Genomic DNA, 23506 nt, shown 5'->3' on the forward strand with positions numbered 1-23506 from the left:
AGTCAGAGAGGCGGGCTGATTATATCACAACCTCTGATTCAGCCAACCTGAGGAGGCTTTGTATTCATTAATAGAATACATCACTCGCTGTAATTGGTGGAGAGCCGCTGCTATAGACTAGACTCTAGACAAGCCTGTGTTCCGGGAAGTCTGAGCTCGTACCCGGAACACAGTGTGATATACTGTATGTAGCCGAAGCTACATACAGTTTTACCACACATGCAACGGGCTGGCAGCTTAGGGACAGACGTAGTTCATTTCGGCCAGCTTGGCCAAAACGAACTATGTAAATTAGTTAAAAGTTCTATTAAAGTGGAGTTCCACCCTATTTTTATACTTACCTCCATCTTCTCGCTCCGGGTCACCTGAAAAAGAAATGGATAATCGCATATTTTTTTTTTTTTTACTTACCTCGTAGCGAAGAAAAAATACTTACCTTACTTCCTTCTTCCTCCTTCCTCGGCCGTGGCCCGTCGTCACTTCCTGGCTCTGCAATGATTCCTGGGAGCTGAACGTCATAGCTCCCAGGAATCATTGCGCCTGCACCGGCCCCGACGTCAGTTCCGGGTCGCACGCATCATCCCCTTCTAAACAGCTTCTGGGCATGCCCAGAAGCTGTGGAGGGATGACGCGCGCGACCCGGAAGTGACGTTCGGGGCCGGCGCAGAGCATCGTGGGACCAAAGAAGGCAGAAGAAGACGCCGAAGGGGATCTCGCTGGCTTCAAGCTGCCCACATCTGAGATGGCAGCGCTGGACAAGACTTTTTCAAGGTAAGTATTTGTCCTAACAGGTAAGTGCAACCCGGGACAGATCAGAGGCTAGCCATTGTGGAATGCACTAGCCCTGACTGTCCCGGGGGTATTAAAAAAAAAAAAAAAATCCAGGGTGGAACTCCGCTTTAAGCTGGCCATACACTAGTATCATTTTGTTATAAAATGTTCCTTTTTATTAGTGTTCAATTTCCTAATGGTTAATGTGATATACAAGATGGCAACATTTTTCTTGAACAAATGAACCTCAACTGTGAATGTGGTTTCAATTTGTGAAAAATTGTACATATTGTAATAGAACCTGTACAATGCATCTGAAATTCCAATCAAATCGCAGATCTGGAAGACATTTTTAGGGCTTTGGAGCAAAATTAGTTGACTCAATGGCAGGAAAGAATGTTCTGACAAAACAATTTTTTTAGAATTTCCTTATGAAGGATTTGAACGATAATCAAACTGCGTATAACCAACTTTACTGTGCCCTTGTTTTCTCTGGGTTAGGGTTTCTCTGAGTGTTACTAAACCCAGGACCCTGCCTTCACTATATCTGGTCTTCCACAATACACAGGACATGGAAATGAAATTATTTTAGTAAAATTAACTGCTAACATACCTTTTCTCATCATCTGTATATAGCAGTCTTGTGACTTCTATTAGTGTCCGACTGAGCACTGGTTAAAGCTTGTAGGAGGCTAGTTTTCATTCTCCGCTTACTATCCTAAGAGGCTGCAGTACCTCTGACCCTCTGTTCTGGACAGTGCTGATTGGCCCTGTGCTGATCACATGCACTCTAGAAATACACACCAAGCTAAGCATGTGCCTCCAAGGCTCTGTACTATCAGGAGATGGTTTGACAACTGTCAAAGAAGGGAAGGATCAGGGAAGACAGGGTCAAACAGCCTTTTCTCTTTCATTCATTGACGGACACAGCTCCTGATATTCATAACCATTGGGTTATACTGCCCCTACAGGAGTAGGACACCTGGCAGAAAATAATTCTGGCAACACCTATGGGCAGTCCCAGGGAGTATACTCCCTCTCTCTGCTATAGCAGTTTTTTCTGCCTAGTCAGGAGTAAGGATCTATTTTCTTGCTGGGATCTTTGGTCCTGGCAACATTTTTTAGATAGAAATATTTTTTTTCCTCCTGGATTTTCCCTTGTGAGATCTACAATCAACTGCCGGACTGGGCAGTGGGCTGTATAATCCAGATCCAGTGGTCACCACAGTCTGGCGCTCGTGCACAGACCTCCGCTCCGTGCTAGGTCACCTGCGGCATAGCCCCACTGGACGGGGGCTGGCCTGCGAGATAAACGCCTCGCGAGGTCGCATACAACCGAGTCTCTGCCCCAGTAACATTAGCATTCCTCCTGGCCATTTAAATGGAGAGGAAGTACTGTCCAAAGCGGTACCTGCCTGGTTCCTTGTATGGTGAGTCGCTGTCCCTCCTCTCCCCATGGAGGGTTTTGGGGTGGACGTGGGCCCTCTTTGGAACAGTTGGACCCCTAGGTTCCCCTCCATCCTGCCCCCCCCCTCCACGCTGGGGCTGTTTGGGTGGTCTGGCCACTTTCCTGGGATGGGGGCAGGGCGCTAACTGGCGACTGTGCGAGGGGGGGGGGGTTGTATCTGGTGGGGCTCCTACCAGGGCCCCCCTACGCCTCGATCTTTCCTTTAGGTCTGGTCTCTCTCCTGGGTCCCTGTAAGCCTTGTGGTGCCTCGCCGGGCTGCCATTTTGTTGTAGCCTTCCTTCAACTGGTGATTCACAGGGATAAGGTGGTTCTTCACCCCTGTCTGTCATTCCTTCCAAAGGTTGTCTCTGATTTTCATTTGAATGATGACATTTTGTTGCCTTCCCTGTGACCCAGGCCTAAACATCCGAAGGAAATTGCCTTGCATGCCTTGGATGTGATCTGGGCAATTAGGGTGTACCTGGCAGCTACAGAGTCTTTCAGGAAGTCAGACTCTCTCTTTGTGCTCACGGATGGACCTCGAAAAGTGTTGTCCGCTTCCTCTGCGACTGTTTCCAGATGGATCAGACAGTTGGTGACTCAGGCCTATTCAATTAGGGGTCAGGTTCCTCCTTTACCTGTCAGGGCGCACTCTACTAGGGTGCTTAGTGCCTTTCAGGCTTTTCGTCATTATGCGTCAGTGACGCAGGTTTGACAGGCAGCCACCTGGTCATCAGTGCACACTTTCACAAAGTTTTATAAAGTGGATGTGTTGCCATCTGCGGATGCTTCTTTTGGCTGCAAGGTTTTGCAGGCTGCTGTTTAAGAGGACTTGATCCTCTTTGAGGGTGTGTTGTTGTTTTTCAGGTGGCCTCCAGTTGTTTGGTTGACAACTGTTTATTTAGCCTTGGGAATTTTTTGTTGTTCCCACACCTCATGTTTAACACTGCTTTGGGATGTCCCAATGGTTATGAATATCAGGAGCCGTGTCCATCAATGAACGAAAGAGAAAATGGGATTTTTTGACTTAGCGTAAAATCCATTTCTCTGATGTTCATTGATGGACACATCACCCATCCCTCTATGGGGTTATAATTCTCCTGACACTGCTTGTAACAAAACTGAGTGCCTATAGCAGAGAGAAGGAGTATACCCCCTGGGACTACCCATGGGTGTAGCCAGAATTCTTTTCTGCCTAGTGTCCTACTCTTTTGGGCGGCAGTATAACCCAATGGTTATGAATTACAGGAGTTGTGTCTGTCAATGAACATCAGAGAAATGGTAAGTCAAAAAATCCAGTTTTTACACAATGCAGCGGATTAACCTCTTAGGTTCCACAGTGAGTATAACAAGCATGCTTTACTGCATATACACACTGATTTTACTGTCTTGGGTTTAGTAACACTTTAATCTGGCCAAACACGGCTCTATATTTTGGAGCTGAATGTGAGAAATCTAAACACATAATGTATGACTAGCTCAAGGGTAACACATGTGGAGCATGCGCCTCCAGTGGTGGCCGACTCCCATATTTATATTCTTGCCAGTTGTCTGTAAAATGTAAGTTCATCCTTCCTCCTGGGGAAAAAATTATAAAACCCAATAATAGATGCTTAAAGTGACCCTGTTGCTATGAGATTTCCAAGGGAAGAGTTTACCTGTATAAGAAGAGTGTATGTACTTACCTTTCCTGCAGCCCATTCTGCTTAGTGCCCTCTACCTGGTTCTTGCTGCTACCTTCACATCATTACTGCCTCTGGTAATGTTGTGAAGACCAGCAGAAGAACCAGTAGGAGCTGTGGGAGACTCGGGAGGGCAACACTGCTAGAAGTGTTTGTTTCCTAGAGAACTTCATGGAGGTGGATCAGTTGAAAGTCGGAGAATGTCTTAGTAGCTTGAGTTGCTGTTTTCACTCCTTCTTTGCCTAGATTGGACTGACTAGCTCCTGAACTCCCCATGTATTTGTCCACCCCTGGCAATCTGTTTTTAAATCTGTACAGTGCAGCATTTAGAGGAAACTGAGGGAGGAAAATGTCACAAATCCAATATTGTGTGTGAGTTTACAGTATTGTAATCCTATGTTGGTTAGCATGTGACAGGATAATGAACGGTCATCTTCCTTGTTTTCTGTTTTGCGTATTAGGTCGTAGGATTATACCGGCTCTGTGGATCAGCAGCGGTGAAGAAAGAACTAAGAGAGGCATTTGAGAGGGATAGTAAATCTGTGGAGCTTTGTGAGAATGAGTACCCAGACATCAATGTGATAACAGGTAATAATGTCACCCAACATCCTGCAGAATTGTTTGATTATATTGAAGAAATCAAACTATAAAAGCATACAAATTTATTATATTGCATGTGATTCACAACCTCCACTATTTTCACTAACATGTTTCTTTCAATAGCTAAAAAAGTATACTTTTTATTGCTGAATGCCTGGGACAAAACCTGGGAAATAAAGCTGAGGAGCTTGATGTACTAACTATGCAATATTAGTCTCCCCCGCTGAGCTATGATCTGACAGGGGGATGCCCCCCTGCCAAAACACACCCGTCAGCGCTCATAGCCATTGGCTGCAATTGTTGATTGTATGGCGATCAGCTGCTGGTTGTCCAGTAGAGTTGCACAGTTAATCGTTAAATTGCGATCGAGATTCAACCCCCCTCACGATCCTAATCTTGCATTTCCACGATTCATATAGAGCAGAGCCATTTTCTGCTCACTCACAGTTGTAAAAAAAAAAAAAAAATTCCATCAGCAAATGTTTATCAACATTGCTCAGGCTAGGAGGTAACTATAAACATGTCTTACAAAATATCATTTGGTTTTAGATCAAAAGGTTGAATTTCAGTCTGTAAGGCTTGGTTCACATATATGCGATGCGGGAAGGCTGCGAATTTGCAGCCTGTTCCCGCATCGCACACGCACCCCCGGCAGTTCACACTGCCATATGCGATACGCTGGGGGTGTCAATGTAATCTTAACGACACCCCCAGTTTGATCGCATATCGCAGTGCGATCGTGCAGCTCGCACAGGATCGGATCGCACAAGTGTGAACCGCTGTGCGATCCGATCCTGATGCGGCTAGAAAAAAGGGTCCTGTGCGTGTTTGGTGCGGCTGCGGTGTGAATTTAGCCATACAAACTGTATGGCTAAACTCGCACCGCACAGCCGATCGCATGTAATGTCGGAGCAGTGCGCTCCGATATTACATGCGAACCCCGCACACGCACAAGTGTGAACCGGGGCTCAATGAGGTCAGTTTAACCACTTAAAGACTAAGCCTTTTTCTGACACTTGTTGCTTACAAGTTAAAATCCGTATTTTTAGCAGTGACCCCAAAGAATGAAATGGTGGTCATTGCAATATTTTATGTCACATTGTATTTGCACAGCAGTCTTTCAAACACAATTTTTTGGGGAAAAATACACTTTAATGAATTAAAAGAAACTAAACTGTAAAGTTGGCCCAATTTTTTTGTATAATGTGAAAGATGATGTTACGCCGAGAATCATGATCGTTATTCTAAGCAATAAAAACTGTGATTCTTATTTTATCCAGAATCATGCAGCTCTATTTTCCAGTATGCTCATTCGACAGAAGCCGGACAGGCTGCTGTACACACTGGCCGAATGTCAACCAGTTTCAATTGAACTGGCCAATATTCGGCCAGTGTGTACTACTAGCCTTAGCCTTAGTTATTGTTGGTTTTATTACCTTTATTGTTATAAAATTCATCTGGTAGGACCATCTTGCCATAGACCATAATCAAGAATATGTTTACAACCTGACATTCTTGTTCTGGTCACATGCTGGGCTTTGCTAGAATAACCCCTTCCACCCTCCAATCAACCCCTTGTGTTTGTAGTGATCAATGTTGGGGGTGTAATTAGAAAGCCAGCCAAAGCTTGCCATAAATTGATCAAATCTTAGCCGGTTCAGCAGGGACCGGCCAAGATCCGATCCATCTATGAGCAGGCTAGTTGTACCCAAGTTGATCCATTGATCGACTTGGGTACAACTAGCCTGTTGGATTTTTTTACATACTATTACTGCCGGTGGCTATAGCCGCTAGCAGTATTCATTGTGTTCTGCCAGCTGTGAGGGCATCCCCCACCAGCAGAACACAATAGTGCTTCGGGAGGGATTTACACAGTCAGTGTTGATGGGGGGAAATCAAGTTATTTTCTTTCCTTCCACCCGTGGTGGAGGGAAAGAAAATCAAATCTGTGGTATGCTGAAGATTAGTCACGAGAGTCTCTACGAGAGTCCTATGCCTGCACTTTCAGGCCTCCTTTGTTGCCATGGACACAATTGGGCACAAAGTTATGTAACCGGTAGTTCTAAAAAGAGAATGGACAGTGGCACGCATGGGTATGTGCTCAAAAAGAAAACTGTGGAACTAAATAGCGGCACTGAAAATACAGTGCTGCATGAAAGTAAGAATAAAAAAGACAAAGTTTTCAGCTTTTTTGGTGCTAATTTACACTTGTCCCTGGCTAGTTTGACAGTCTACTTCTTTAACTTTTTTTTAAAGCTGACTTTAGTACAGCTTTTAATTGGGGTGGTCTTCTGGCCGGTGAGGTGACATCTTGGGATCCTCTTCTTCATGTAGCGATGGTGGATAGTTTTTAATACTTCAGAGAGCAGTGCCAATGTTCTGACATTAGCACTGTAGCAGATTAAAAGCACTTTCTGCTTGATTTTTGTTATGCGTTTGGGTGGGTGAGGAACATTTTTTTAGGACTGAAAAATACAGTGTGATCTAGCAGAGATGGAAGGGTTTATATGGGGATTGTTCTCATGTTTTGCTGCTTCTTTTTTTTTTTTTTTTTTTTTTGATCATTAAACATCGAGTGTGTTTTTATATGTCATCTGTGAATCCACTTACCAAAGTACAGCAAGCCAAGTTTAAGTGGTTAAGGGGAAATCAGCTTTACAAGTGTAGTTCTTCCTACTCTTGGTGTGTGAGAATTATTAATCGGGTCCTCTTCTGGTTATGGGGCTCATAGTTGTCCCGTTGCATCATGTCTGCCCTCGTCCATGTGAATTTGATTCCAAGTAAAGCATGTCATACACTTAACAGTTCACTGACTCTGAAAAATGAGGATTTAATGAAGTGGATGGCGCTTTTTGCTTGCTGTCTAAATTTGTTCTGCGTGGAGGAGAATGCGGCAGCCTGGCAGCGAGGGTCCGAGCAGCTTAACGCTAGAAAAAATAACCGGGACCTGGAACAGAGCTAATTTAGCAGCTAGCTTGCTGGAGGATTAGCTGAGGGCAAAGGGCATCTCCCAATTCCTACAATATTCCTTTGTGGAGGGATTAGTATGGTAAAAGTCACTGGAGGAGGAATTGAGAAGAGGAAGAATGACACTCTGTATTGTTCATCTAGGAAAGTAATTACCACTTTATTTGGCACTGTTGTACTGCATTCTCTGTATGAACAATATGAGGCCACAAGCAGCAACACCTGGGGCTCAGCAGCTGTGGAGGGACTACAAGTCAAATCGGGTAAATACTAGCCCTGAATACTCGGAGGTTGTCAGTGTCTAAAATATAGGCAAGAGAACTTCTCCACCCCCTTTAACTAATTGGTAGGTGTAGGAGGTCTGTATTGAAGGGCTTTTATTCAGGTTTTCATTTCATTACAAGTCTATGGTAATGCAAAACCCCTTTGAAGCAGGTCAAATTTGGATTAAAAAGAGGTCAACTGCAGGTCAAATACATCTGTCAATGAAATCTTAATGATCTCTGGAGTTTATTTTAACTGATGTAAAACTAATGCCACTGACATGTCCAAAACCAGTCGACACAGGCTCTAAGACCGGAGTTTGTGATTATATGATCATGTGACATGCTTGGTTCAAAGTCTTCCCTTTTCCAGGCTGCAGAACGAGAGGGTCCTTCTTTAGGTGCCCACATCTCTGCCTGGGTGACGTGGACACTTTCCATTGGCTGACTAGTGATGGGGTCTTCACAGGCTCCAGAAAACAGTAAAATCGCGATGTCCCAACGAGGGGCAATATAAGGACCTGTTGTTGGCAGGCCTTGACTACAGAGCTTCAATCCTTATAGGTAAATTATTACTGGTTTTAAAGGGGGTGCAAGCTTTGCTTGAATGTTGGCTTAAAACAAGGGTGAATGTATCCTGCCACATCGGCTAAAAATGAACTTACACTTTGTCCATGTAGGTTTCTCATTAGACCCCGTTCACACTGGGGGGACTTGTTAGGCGACCTGGTCGCCTGACAAGTTGCCGTGGGTCGCCTGCCATAGAGTAGCACAGGACCCGTTCTAATAGGAGCGACACAAGTCGCTCCGACTTAGAAAAAGGGTCCTGAGCTTCTTTGGGGCAACCGGGAGCGACCTGCATTGACTTCAATGATATGAAGTCCGTGCCGGCCGCTCCGAGGTCGCGGTGCGAGCTGCGCACCGCGACTTCACAGGTCGCCCCCACAAGTCGGGTCGCGCCTGTGTGAACCGGCTCTTAAAATAATTTCAAAATCCCGCCACGCTTATTGTAAACATCTAAACACACATAAAATTAATAAATCCTTGTGGGATATATAAATAAATGTGGAAACTACCAATTAAAGATGAAATGAACACATAAAAAATCCACACACCTGTGAATAAATCTTTAAAAGTGTTCTGTGTCTTTAAATTATCTTCATAGTTCATACGTGAAAAACACCCAAAGGACACCACATATATACATATATACACTTACCAGAGAGCATATGGCTCTCAATATATGAGAAGTCAAAAAGTGCTTGTACTAATCAGACACATTCCACCACCTCATACGCACCTCTCAAGATCAGTACTCTGGGAAAGTAAAAAAAAAAAGCACAACGCTCACATAGTATGAAATCCTCAATGCAGCATTTTTTACACAGGTTAAAAGAACAAACAAGTATGGTGAGATCTGCAGACCACAATACCCAGAATTCCTCTCACGATCGTGCATGCCTGGTGACATTGCGAATTATGTTGGTCCCTCAAAGCTACTTTTGGTTTTCTCCCCTTCGCCCGCTGCTCAATTCATCTGCGGGAGTGAAGAGAGGAAGTCCTGTAATTTCATATTATGGAGAAATAAAGCAAATGATCACCTCTTTGGTGGCAAAAGCCGGAACTGGGAATATAGCCAAGATTATGGTTGGGGGATTTTGTTGCTGAAGTCTCCATGATGATGGAACCCAAACACTTGTAACTGGAGTATCACTTTTGGGTTAAACAACACTGTGCAGTGGTTATTTGTAAGAACTCCTATCCAACCTATACAGGTAGACTCTAAGGCATGGGTGCTCAACCTGTGGCCCTCCAGCTGTTGCAGAGCTACAAGTTCATGAGGCATGGCAAGGCTAACCGTTACAAGCATGACTCCCAAAGGCTGAGGTAAGATGGGACTTGCAGCTCCGCAAACAGCTAGAAGGCCACAGGTTGAGCATCCATGCTCTAAGGCTGGGTTCACACCTGTGCGTTTTGCAGCACATTTTCAGTTTTGAATCTTCACAAACAAATCAAATCTTCACCAGAATAAGGCTCCTTCCACACGGGTGGTGCGCCCGACGGTGTCCGTTTTGCTCAGCGGGGATCGATTCACCGATCCCCGCTGAGCAGGTGGATGACAGCTCCGTCTCTGCTCTGTGTGCAGAGACGGAGCTGTCAGAGCCCTGCTGTCCTTTATGGGAGATCGGATGATAACGGACCGCCTGTCTGTTTTCATCAGATCTTATCCAATCCGATCCTCCAGACAGATGGAAAATAGTGTTTCCATCCGTCTGGATTTCACAAACAGGATCGAATCGGATAGCAGCGGGTGTCAGCGGAGATGTCTCCACTGACATCCGCTGCTCCATAGGGCTGCATGGAGCATCCGATCCGGTCCGTCTGAAAAACTGACAGGCGGACCAGATTGGAAAACCCGTGTGAAAGGGACCTTAAACTGAAAAAGCTGCTGAACACTGTGTTCATGATACAAAAACACAACAAATATAAAGCAAATAATAGTGCAGCGCTGTGAAAAAAACTGTCCAGTAATCATATGTAAAAGTCCCAAAATCCAGTGAAAGTTATACTCCCACAACCATAGTAATAGTTAGGAAACATTGATATAAACCCAATGACTCCTCTCACACTCAAATCCTGCTTAGCAGATCTCGTGTGACCCCTGTAGGAGCGGTCAACAAACGCCTATGTGTATACTGGCTCATCAGCCACAGTGGTAAGAGAAGGTCATCATCTGGTAAAACCAGGAACTACTCTGCTCTAGAGACAGCAGCAGGAAATCCCTGGAAAGCGGCTCTGGGTGCAGAAAGAAATCGCAGTTCTGTCCTTGCCCACAGCACTGCACTATTTTTTGCTTTACATTTTCAGTTTTGCAGACACGCACATATGTGTGTTTTCACCCGGTTCCTTTTTTGCTGTTTTTCCCCATATGACAAGACACCTCCCAAAAACACATTAAAAGCGCGTGTAAAAAAAACATAAAAAACGCATCACCCTTAACCAGCATAGGTGTGCACCTAGCCTAAAAGTTGGCCATAGATGGATCCTTTTTATTTATTCTATTTAAAAGCGAAAGGATTCCCCCATCCACACAGGGATGGATTAATCCTCCCCACTGCTGGATCAGGGTTTTCTGCAATCCAGCCACCCTCACGTTTCCTTCATTGCAGCTCTTTGTAGGGCAGAATCGCTGAATGGCTGTCTTTTCCTGAGCACCCTGTTGGTGTCTCTGCTTCACACAGATTCATGAAATAGTAGAAGTGAAGGTGTCATCGTGCAGAATTCCAAGAAACTCTGGGGTTGATTTACTAAAACTGGAGAGCGCAAAATCTGATGCAGCTCTGCATGGTAGCCAATCGGCATCTAACTTTAAGTTCAATTAAGCTAAATAAATATATATATTTTTATATATCAGTGTTGTCTTGTATTCCTGCAACCATTATATGCCGGTATAGTCCCGCTTTTTTGGAACCTCTCTTGGTCCCTATTTTTTGCTCTGTTCTATTCAATTAAGCTTTGTAAAAAAAAAAAAGCTGGAAGCGGATTGGTTTCTATGCAGAGCTGCACCAGATTTTGTTCTCTTTAGTTTTAGTAAATCAACCCCTCTACATCAGGAGATAGGGAAGTACTTGTGGAATCTAGCTGCCTTTTCTATTAAAAAAAGAGGAAGCTGTAGACCTAGAGTTTCTTTATGATAGGCATTCATTAAAGATTGACAGTAGCATTCCTTTACATCAAATGATTTCTTAGCTTCCTTCTCCATTTGTGTTTGTTGGCTTCTTTTTAACAAGGTTCCCCTCCTTTAGTTAGCCGGACTTCTTCCATGATAATTCACAAAGTGAAGACCAAAAGAACACAAAAGACTCCCTAGCTGCTGTTCTATTGCATTTCTCAGCATGTTTACCTTCTCCTGTCGGAGTCCCTGTGTTCGTTATTGTGCGCGTGTCGGCGGTGTCACTGCATTGGAACACAAGGCATAAAACGCTCCCTTCCAGGAGCCACAATTAAGCCAACTTTTCAGGCTCCGATTGTGCATTTGTTCTTGCCTGCATTGAAAGTTGCGTTCTGAGAAGGAGAATTCTTCCTGCAAAGGCTCTCTTTTGTGGTGATGGCTCACAATTTGCTCCAGAGACCACATTGACTTTCAGTAACAAGCCTTCCTTTGTTTTAGAGCAAACACAGATGGTATTTCTGTCATGCTTTTGGGGATTAGCCGTTCTAGCTTGGCAATCGTACCTCCAGCTAACGAAATAGAGGCCTTTGATAGATTGACTTCCTGTTTGTAATTTTATTTCTTGGCAGTTGCCGACCCCAACACACGCACACACAGGCTTTTCTTCTAGCAATATGACTGAGATGTGCTAGGCTTATAGTGACAATGCAGCTGCTGAGTAGAGTGTTGTCTGCAAAACAGTCATGAGGGTGTCAGAGGACTTGCAGTTGTGATATAAAGCTCAGGTGATACAGTCAATTGATAATCTGGACCCAGTCGGTAGATCTCATGTATGGGTGTCTGCCTTGAACTTTTAAACTGTCCTATAATCTTCAAGTGTGCCAATAAAATGGATCTAATACCTAATCGCCCAAATCTCATATAAGCTAAGTATTTCCGGAATTTCAAAAGTGGTTTTCATTCTTTTTTTTTTTATATCTGCAGCCTTATTTATATAATGCCTGGTGATTTTCTATTGAAAGTCCTTGTAGAGGCACTTTCTCTTTTGAGGTGACAAAAATTGTGTAGACATGATCCCTTGTTGTAGCAGGAAGGCGGTCCAGAGCAATGGTCTGCAACTATGCTGGAGCAAGTGGATACACACAGAATTTGCTGCAGCTGTGAATAGTAACCAATCATCATCTAGGTTTTAGTCTAGGTTCACACTGAATGCAGGTTTGAAATCTGAACTCGCACAATTTTAAGCCACCATTTCAGTCCGAGTTCAGGGACAATTTGAGAGACATCTGTGTGGGTTCATGCACAGATGTCTATTGAAATCACCCCCAAAGTCACCAAAAATAATGCAAGAACTACGTTTGGGAATCGGTTCGGTGTGGCGCCGCAAAGTATGAGTCGCTCTGATTCAGATGGTGCAGTTGCTGGCAATAGACTTCGATTTTGCATGCAATATGACATGTCAAATCGCATGTAAAATCAGCCCGATGTGAACGTGGGTTATTGTCCAACCTTAATTGAACAAGCTGAAGTTTGAAGCTGATTGGTTACTATGAGCAGCTGCTCCAAATTCTGCTTGCTCCAGTTTTAGTAAATATCCCCCAAAGTGATTTTAAGAAACTGGAGGTGCTCAGCAGCACTGAGATGCAAAAAGTATAAAAAGAAAAATGCTAAAGCCGTATTAAAAAAAATGGCAGTTATTTATACTACAAAATAAATGTCGTCAGTTAAAGAGGAGCTACAGTCTCCGATCCAAAGTGTAAATAAAAACATAATTGTGACTCTAAGACTCCGTTCACACTATGTCGGATCCGACTTCGGGGTGACCTGTGAAGTCGCGTGCAACGTGACTTCGGCGCGACTTGCATGGACTTCATAAAATGAATGTCTATGCAGGTCGCTCCAGGTTGCCCCGAAGTAGTACAGGACCCTTTTTCTAAGTCGGAGCGACTTGTGTCGCTCCTATTAGAACCGGTCCTGTACTACACTATGGGACGGTGCGTGACTTGTCAGGCTGACCAGTGTGAATGGAGACTTAAAAGCTGCCTCATCTAATATTGTTACTGTGTTTTATGTCTGTGCAGTTTTTACTTGCCAAGTTGCTCTCGGATCCTGTGGTCATGAAATGTTGGCGGCAGCGATTTGCTTATGTGGGCATCTGAATCTGGCACCCATATACTTCCTGGTAGCCACCAAGTTTCTTTTTAAAGTAGCAAAAACATGTAGTTTTTTGATTTCAACATTTGATAAAATAAAATGAATAAAATTTTTTGTGGTTACTGATCTAGAAGTCAATGGATGGTAATGCACTTGTCATACATCACATAACAATTCAACCATGATATGTGGCAACTACCCTGAAACGCGTTGGGTGTTGTTGTTACATATCATGGTTGAATTGTTTTGTGATGTATGACAAGTGTATTACCATCCATTGGCTACTAGATCTGTAACCACAAATAATGTTTTTATACAGGTTATTTTATCAATTGTTGAAATCAATAAACTACATGTTTTTAGTGCTATAAAAATAAAATTAGTTGGCTACCTTTAAAATCCCAGAGAATACATTTCTCTTTAGTTAAGCATTGAACCTTTTGGCCATAATTCCACAAAGTATGTTTGGCACAAAACCAACACTGCGAACCACACCATACCCACAGTGAAGCATAGTGGTGGCAGCATTATGTTTTGAGGCTGTTTTTGTTCAGCTGGATCTGAGGCTTTAGTCAAGGTGGAGGGACTTATTAGCAATTCCAAATATCAGTCAATTTTGGTACAAAAACCTAAGGAATTTCACCTTTCAGCACAACGACCCATTGCATATCTCTAAATCAACAAAAGAATGGTTTCACTACAGCAAGATCCAAGTCTCATGTAATATTTTAAAGGCTTATGCATCCTTTGGAAAAAAAAAAATATTAAATTCACCCACATTGGTTTAAAAATGTGCATTGTTTATAATTTTGCATTGAAGCCCACAAAGCGTTGCAACTGTGATCAGTAAATTGTGGGTGCAATACTCAGGTTTCTGCAGACTATTCCTCTAGAGCAGGGATTCTCAAACTACGGCCCTCCAGCTGTTGCGGGACTACACATCCCATGAGGCATTGTAAACTCTGCCATTCACAGACATGACCAGGCATGATGGGAATTGTAGTTCCTGAACAACTGTAGGGTTGTAGTTTGAAGACCCCTGCTCTAGAGTCTAGACAATGTCCAGGGTGAGGGTACAGACCTTTATTTACGGGTTTGAAGGATGTATCCAAGGATTACAAGTGCGGTGACTTCATTGAAAGCGGAGTCCCTCTGCCCCTGTCAAAAAAAAAGAGGGCACTCCAGGGAGAAGAACCTCCAAATTTAGAGGGGAGGGGGGCAGACTGTGATCATGTTTCATGTTCCACAATAAATATGGGTGTACCATGAAACATGATTAGAAAAGTGGACTTCTCTTTTGAAGAGGTACTGTGGTCATCACATTTAAAATTATAGCGCTATTGACGTTAGTGCCTGTCAATTGTGCTTACCCTATGTTGTGATCAAGGCTCCTCTGCCAGACAACATAAGTTGGGTCCTGGGTCTCCTGGCAAACTACACTGTTGTCAATGTATAGCTCCAGCTGTGGCCCACAGTTACACCCCAAACCTCTCCCGGAGTTTGGAGCATGTTCCACAATTCATGAGGAGGTTGTTGGATGTTCCTCTTTTTTTAATTTTTCTGTAAGTTTAGGACCTACAGTACTAGTTAATTAATTGTGTTATGTCACCTTGGGTACCCACAAACATTGAACAAACCTATAGAACCCTTATTAGTTCAGAGTCCTGCCCCTTCCAGCTCCATTGTGAGTGCTTCTTTATTGAGAATTACTTTTTTTTTTTTTTCTTTGCAGAATCACACTTGCCTAGGTAGATGCAGCATCGGTCGACTCTTAACACTGAGAACCAAGCGATCAAACACCGCCGATTGCTTGGTTCTCAAGGCTCCCTGAGCAGAGAGCTGCTGACTGTCAGGTTTTTTTTTTCCCACCGCTGTCTGCTCTGCCCCCCACTTGCTCACTGGAGCGCTGGGCTGTGGAGGGAGTGGCCGGCTTAGGCTCTCGGCAACTGGCTCTTTGATGTCAGCAGACAGCAGGCTTCAGCCCGCTGTCTGCTGAAAACTGGTCACAGGAGTGCAGAACAAACTCCACTCCTGTGTTTTACAGTAGAAGTACAACCAAACAAGCTTTGGCTGTACTTCTCCTTTAAGTTTAAAATAATGTAACCCAGGAAGCTGGTCTAGAAAAAGCAGAGCTGTGGCTTGTAGCTCAAAGTGTGCAGTGAAATCAGAGTAGGCAAGTTCAATATACAGTGGGTACGGAAAGTATTCAAACCCCCTTAAATTTTTCACTCTTTGTTATATTGCAGCCATTTGCTAAAATCATTTAAGTTCATTCTTCTTCCTCATGAATGTACACATAGCACCCCATACTGACAGAAAAACACAGAATTGTTGACATTGTTGCAGATTTATTAAAAAAGAAAAACTGAAATATCACATGGTCCTAAGTATTCAGACCCTTTGCTGTGACACTCATATATTTAACTCAGGTGCTTTCCATTTCTTTTGATCATCCTTGAGATGGTACTACACCTTCATTTGAGTCCAGCTGTGTTTGATTATACTGATTGGACTTGATTAGGAAAGCCACACACCTGTCTATATAAGACCTTCCAGATCACAATGCATGTCAGAGCATATGAGAATCATGAGGTCAAAGGAACTGCCTGAAGAGCTCAGAGACAGAATTGTGGCAAGGCACAGATCTGGCCAAGGTTACAAAAAGATTTCTGCTGCACTTAAGGTTCCTAAGAGCACAGTGGCCTCCATAATCCTCAAATGGAAGACGTTTGGGACGACCAGAACCCTTCCTAGAGCTGGCCGTCCGGCCAAACTGAGCTATCGGGGGAGAAGAGCCTTGGTGAGAGAGGTAAAGAAGAACCCAAAGATCACTGTGGCTGAGCTCCAGAGATGCAGTCAGGAGATGGGAGAAAGTTGTAGAAAGTCAACCATCACTGCAGCCCTCCACCAGTCGGGGCTTTATGGCAGAGTGGCCCGACGGAAGCCTCTCCTCAGTGTAAGACACATGAAAGCCCGCATGGAGTTTGCTAAAAAACACCTGAAGGACTCCAAGATGGTGAGAAATAAGATTCTTTGGTCTGATGAGACCAAAATAGAACTTTTTGGCCTTAATTCTAAGCGGTATGTGTGGAGAAAACCAGGCGCTGCTCATCACCTGTCCAATACAGTCCCAACAGTGAAGCATGGTGGTGGCAGCATCATGCTGTGGGGGTGTTTTTCAGCTGCAGGGACAGGACGACTGGTTGCAATCGAGGGAAAGATGAATGCTGCCAAGTACAGGGATATCCTGGACAAAAACTTTCTCCAGAGTGCTCTGGACCTCAGACTGGGCCGAAGGTTTACCTTCCAACAAGACAATGACCCTAAGCACACAGCTAAAATAACGAAGGAGTGGCTTCACAACAACTCCGTGACTGTTCTTGAATGGCCCAGCCAGAGCCCTGACTTAAACCCAATTGAGCATCTCTGGAGAGACCTAAAAATGGCTTTCCACCAACGTTTACCATCCAACCTGACAGAACTGGAGAGGATCTGCAAGGAGGAATGGCAGAGGATCCCCAAATCCAGGTGTGAAAGACTTGTTGCATCTTTCCCAAAAAGACTCCTGGCTGTATTAGATCAAAAGGGGGCTTCTACTAAATACTGAGCAAAGGGTCTGAATACTTAGGACCATGTGATATTTCAGTTTTTCTTTTTTAATAAATCTGCAACAATGTCAACAATTCTGTGTTTTTCTGTCAGTATGGGGTGCTATGTGTACATTCATGAGGAAGAAGAATGAACTTAAATGATTTTAGCAAATGGCTGCAATATAACAAAGAGTGAAAAATTTAAGGGGGTCTGAATACTTTCCGTACCCACTGTATATTACAACTGTGCAATACTAAAAGGAAGACTGGATTTCAGTTTAAAATGTTAGCCATAATGCATATTTCAATGCAGAATACATATTTCAATTATCAAAATTAATTATGGTTGTTTAAAATGTGGTCTCAGTCATCGTCAGTTATGTGGTAATATTTGTGATTTTGCATTTGCTGTTTTTTTTTCTTTTTTGTAAACTATGTTCTTGAGTTTGGAATTTGCACATATTTTTGCCTAGTAAATCTTCCAGTGTGAAGCATAGAGCCCAAGAAATGTGAAACATGCCTTTAAATGAATCCAGGCTCTTTCATCCAACATTTTCCCCCTCCTCCTTCTCCCACGGTAAAGTTGCAGTAGAGTCTGAAAATCTGATTCCTTATTTGGAGAGGTTAGCTGGGCCTGAGTAGTCTGATGCAGAGCAATCCGTCATCACACGAGACAAGGGAGCTGAGGCTCCCTGCTGATGTATTTTCAGTGCAGAAGACAATCACTGGGATAATACCCGCGCAGACTGTATGGGGAGGTCAAGCATGGTCTCAGTGTTGTCTTGAGTTCTTTACTCATGTCACAACATGACATGGGGAAGAATTTTTCACCGTCACATACTTGTGTAAAATACTCCAGGGAGTTGCGAGCCATTTGCGTGACAGTGGGAACACATTGCGGTCCGTCGAGGAATTCTACTTTCAAAACAAAACCGACCGATGGACTTTACCCTTCTGCTCAATGTTTTAGGTTTCTTCATGTTATTTTCTCAATGAGCTGCTCATGAGAAATTTTTTTAAGAACTATAGACTTTCTCGGTGCACAAGTGGTCATCGTAATGTATATAATCCTAATTTGTGTCAGGGGAATTAAACACATATTTACCACTTGACCTCCGAAAGGTTTACCCCCATAATGACCAGGCCACTTTTTGCTATACTGCACTGTTACTTTAACTGACAATTGCACGGTCATACAACGCTGTTTTTTTCCTTCAAATGGTGCTTTCTTTTGGTGGTATTTGATCACCACTGGGTTTTTTTTTTCTTCACTTTAAACAAAAAAAAGAGACCGCAAATTTTGAAAAAAAAAAAAAATAGATATATTTTTTACTTTCTGCTATAAAACATATCCAAAAAAAAAAAAAATCAAATTTCTTCATAAATTTAGACCAATATGTATTCTGCTACAATAATATGTATTCTGTAATCAATAAGGGTATATTGATTGGTTTACGTGAACATTATAGCATCTACAAATGTGGGATAAATACTGTTTTTTTTTTTTTTTTTTTTTTTTATTATACTAGTAATGGCGGCGATCAGCTGGCTGTGACTTTCTGTGGCCTCATAGCTGGCTCCCCACTGAGCATGTGTGAGCTGTGCCATTCTTTCTGTATAGACATGCAGCCTCCCAGTACATGCAATCGAATGCCTAGGCAAGCCGAGCGGAAATGAGAGTGGGTACATTCCAGAAATAGGTACCCACTCCCAGAAAAAAAAAAAAAAACAACCAAACATCCAAAAGTAGTGGTAGGGGAGGAGGTGATGGAGGAAAAGCATTCCTTTTTAGTGAAGTTTCTCTTTAGTGATATAAAAGACTCATAGTGCTGTAGGTAGCCAGAGGCCATGTGATCCAGGGTCCAGATCATATGGGAATATTTGGGGAACAGGTCTTTTGTTTTGTTTTTTTAACTCTATGTCTAGCAGTAGGTACTTTTTATGTGTATAGAGATATAGCAGAAGTCCCTTTTATCTTGATGACATTTTACCCAAATCTTCAAAAGTATCAGTACAGGGGGGAGAGATGGTCAGTGATCTTACTTGTCGGGGCTCCATTGCTTGTAGGGAACATGCAATACAGGAAAGGAGAGTGCAGAGAATATGCTAATGCTGCTCCTTCCTTGTCCAGGCTGGGGGCGGGCCAAGGTACAGGCTGTCGTGTGCACAGATGTGATGTAGGGCTGGGGGGTATTGGCCACAATAATAATTAAATAGAAAGAAGAGTATTTTTTTTTCTTTTCCCTTTTGATCATTCACAAACCTAAATACCAGCATGATCCAAAACTGACATTTCTCTTTCGTTCAATGACTGACACAGCTCCTGATCTTCTTAACCATTAGGTTATACTGCTTCCTACAGGAGTAGGACACTAGGCAGAATGGGCAGTCCCAGGGGGGTATACTCCCTCTCTCTGCTATAGGTACTCTCTGTAGGTTTATTTTCTGCCTAGTCAGGAGTAAGGACCTAGTTCCTTGCTCGGATCTCTGGTCCTGGCAATATTTTTATTTTTAGATGGAAATTTTTCTCCTGGTACAATCAACTACCGGACTGGGCGATGGGCTGGATAATCTAGTCACCCTAATCTGGCCAGCGAGCGCATGCTGGCCTTAACTCCACGCTAGTTCGGCCGCGACATAGCCCCACCGGACAGGGGCTGGCCTGCGAGTTAAATGCTCTGCGAGGTCGCAGTTGACAGAGTCTCGGCCCGAGTCGCAGCGTTCCTCCTGGCTGACAGCCCCCCATATTTTGATGTAGAGGAGGTTCTGTCTGGAGTGGTGCCCGCCTGGTTCCTGGTATGGTGTGTAGCTGTCCCCCTCTCCCCCTGCTGCCGGCCCGGTGGGGGTTGTCCCTTTGCAGTGTTTTAACATTTTTGTGCAGTGCCCCTGGTAAATAATGGAGTCTTTGGAGCACATCTCCCCACCTTATCCCCTCTCTGAGGCTGCGGGGCCCTCCGAGTCCCAACTATTCATTGATGCACTGAAGGCGATCCTGGAGTCCTTTGTGTCCCGGGTGGAGGTGGCTTTTCAAGCGACGGACTAGCGAAAATCGCCCCGCATTCCCCTGCCTCATCATTTGTCTCATCAGAGCCTGAATCTAATTTGGCCGCCCCGGCGATTGAAGATTCCTCAGCCTTTAAGGATCTGGCTGACAGGAAGGCAGAGGCTACTGTGGCTGGGTCGGCACTAAGGCCGGTATTTACCATTGCCCTGGTGTTGCAAACTCCGATTGAGTGAGCTAAGCTTTTACACCGTTACCAGGAAAGGTGAACTGCCCCCCCCCCCCCCCCTGCCTTTGTTGAGCTGGCAGACCAGCTGGTCTAGGGGCTGCAGTTTATCTGTGATGCCTCTTTGGATGCGGCTCCCCTAGTGGCTCGGCTCTCTTTTTCGGCAGTGGTCCTTCGGCGTGTCTTATGGCTTAAATGTTGGTCTGTGGACCAGACTTCTTAAAAGGACGTGACTGCTCTCCACTTTCAAGGAGATCGCCTGTTTGGAACTACCCTGGACGTCTCACAGGGGGGAAGGGTATCTTTCTTCCGCAGGCTACTACGGGCAAGGACCCTCGTCGTAGACGTGGACCCTCCTCCTTGGCTCCTAAGAAGTTTTTTCTCTGTTCCTCAGGGTCGATTTACAAGGGCTTGAGCCTGTCAGGGCCTCCTGTGGAGGATCCAGACGTTTCTGGTTTGGCAAACCGAGAGCTGGCTTCTCCAGACCCGCGGACAAGGCTCCTTCAGCATGAAGGTGCCCCCTCACCCGTATCAGGTCTGGCTACAAGATTGAGTTTCGCTCTTTTCCCCTGGCAAGGTTCTTTCTTTCCAACTTGCTCCTATCCCCCGATCGCTTACAGGGTCTGTTTGGGACGGTACAAGACCTGTTACCTCAAGGGGTGATTGTCCCGGTTCGGACTTGAGAATGTTTTCAGGGTTTTTACTCAAAATTGTTTACAGTCCCCACGAAGGAAGGCAAGGTGTGTTCTGTCCTGGACCACAGGGCGCTGAACTGCTTTGTGCGAGTGTAGAAGTTAAAATGGAGTCCATTCGCACGGTTGTGGCATCCCTGCATCAGGGGGATTTTTCTCGCCTCTATTGACATCAAGGATGCTTGCTTGCACACATTTTCGCATTATCAGTTTGTGACGTTACGGCTCTGCTCCTCAGGTCTTCACAAAAGTTTTAGCCCCGGTGCTGGCATTGTTACGCCAATGGGGGATTGGGGTACTGGGCTACTTGGACAACCTCCTTCTGCGAGCGGAGTCTCCTACTGCTCTGGTTGAAAACTTGTCTTCGTTACAGTTCAGTTTGCACAGTTCCATACTAGGTCTCTGCAAAGGGAGATTCTGGCCAAATGGGACCAGAATCTTGACAATCGGATCCGGCTGAGCCAAGGAACGAGGGAGTCCCTGATATGGTGGCTTCGTTCTCCTGCGATTTGGCTGGGCAAATTCTTTCTCTCCTTGTATTGGACAGTGGTCACCATGGATGCCAGCCTGTCCAGCTGGGGAGGCGTCCTCGGCATAAACTCTGCTCAGGGGCTGTGAACACTGGAAGAGTCCAGACTACTGATCAATATCTTGGAACTCCAAGCGATCAGACTGCCTGGACCATTGGACGGATTGTCTTCAGGGATTTCCAGTGTGCATTTAATCGGACAATGCCACAGCCATGGCTTATGTCAATCACCAGGGGGGTACAAGAAGTGTCCTGGCGGCTCTGGAGGTAGCTGGCATTCTAAGGTGGGCAGAACGGTTCATTCTAGCCTTCTTTGCCATACACATTCCCAGGGTGGAATACTGGCATGCGGATTACCTCAGTCGGCAGGCGTTGGACCAAGGGGAGTGGTCCCTTCATCTGGAGGGGTTTCATCAGTTGTGTCTCCAGTGGGGCATCCCTGAGGTGGATCTGTTGGCGTCTTGGCTCAATAGAAAGGTGCCTAGGTTTGTGGCTCGGTCACGGGATCCTCTGGCAGACGCCACAGACGCGTTGGTGGCCCCGTGGGGTCAGTATCGTCTGATTTATGCCTTCCCGCCTCTCCAGCTTCCGCCAAGACTTCTATGCAGGATCGAGATAGAAGTACATCTGGTCATCTTAGTGACTCCGGACTGGCCTCGCCAGGTTTGGTATGCCGATCTGGTGTGGCTGGTCGTTGATGTTCCTTTAAAGCTTCCTCTCAGGGAGGATCTGCTGTCCCAAGGGCCAATCTTCCATCCTGCTTTACATTCGCTGGTTTTGACGGTTTGGCTGTTGAATGCCATGTGCTAATGGATAGAAGTTTGTCTGAGTCTGTGATTCCAGCGCTTTTAAAGGCTAGGAAATCTACTTCTAGGAAGATCTACCATCGTACGTGAAGTCTCTCTTGTGAGTCTCTCGGGGTTTATCCTCGTTTTTTTCCGGTGGCTCGTCTCATGACCTTCCTTCAATGGGGGGGGTTTGAGCAAAAACTGACCTTAAGTACTATCAAGGCTCAGGTGTCGGCCTTAGTGGTCTTCTTTCCATGAGCTTTGGCCACATACTCCCTGGTGCGTACCTCTCTTCAGGGAGGTAGGCACTTGGCCACTCCAGTGCGGTCTCCGTTGCCACCTTGGAACCTCAATTTAGTGCTCTCAGTCCTCCAGAAGCCTCCTTTTGAAGATTTTCAGGAGATTCCCCTGCTTATGCTGTCCCAGAAGGTGGCCTTCTTGATGGCTATCACCTCTGCGCGCAGGGTGTCAGAATTATCCTGTCATTCACCTTACTCAGTGGTTCACAGAGATAAGGTGCTTCTTCGTCCCTGTCCGTCGTTCCTTCCAAAGGTTGTCTCTGATTTTCATTTGAATGAAGACATGTTGCCTTCCCTGTGTCCCAGGCTTAAACATCCAAAGGAAATTGCCTTGCATGCCTCGGATGTGGTCCAGGCAATTAGGGTGTACCTGGCAGCTATGGAGTCTTTTAGGAAATCCGACTCCCTATTTGTGCTCATGGATGGGCCTCAGAAAGGGTTGTCTGCTTCCTCTGCGACCATTTCCTGATGGATCAGACAGACGATGATTCAGGCCTATTCCATCAAGGGTCAGGTTCCTCCTTTCCCTGTCAAGGCACACTCTACTCCGGCGCTCAATGCCTCTTGGGCATTCCGTCATCAGGCGTCAGTGGCGCAGGTTTGCAGGGTGGCCTCCTGGTCGTAGTTGCACACTTTCACAAAGTGGATGTGTTTGGCATCTGCGGATGCTTTCTTTGGCCGCAAGGTTATGCAGGCTGCTGTTTAGCGTACTTGTCCTCTTTGAGGGTGTATTGTTTTTTTCAGGTGAGCGCCAGTTGTTTTGGTTGAGCTCCTGATTTACCTGGTTGGCTATAGTTTAGCCTTGGGAGTTTATTTTTCGCTGT

At 44.9% G+C, this 23506-nt stretch overlaps 1 protein-coding gene across 1 annotated transcript in view; it reads left to right on the plus strand.

The window, feature by feature from the left end:
* Positions 1-23506, plus strand: part of SYDE2 (synapse defective Rho GTPase homolog 2) — a 102158-nt gene that overhangs the window by 67871 nt on the left and 10781 nt on the right. The window contains exon 5 of the mRNA XM_082265816.1: positions 4362-4488. Coding sequence (XP_082121942.1) covers positions 4362-4488 — 127 coding nt within the window. The remainder of the gene's footprint in view (positions 1-4361; positions 4489-23506) is intronic.

Source organism: Pelophylax lessonae, assembly GCF_965119305.1.
Source record: "Pelophylax lessonae genome assembly, chromosome: 8".
NCBI lineage: Eukaryota > Metazoa > Chordata > Amphibia > Anura > Ranidae > Pelophylax > Pelophylax lessonae.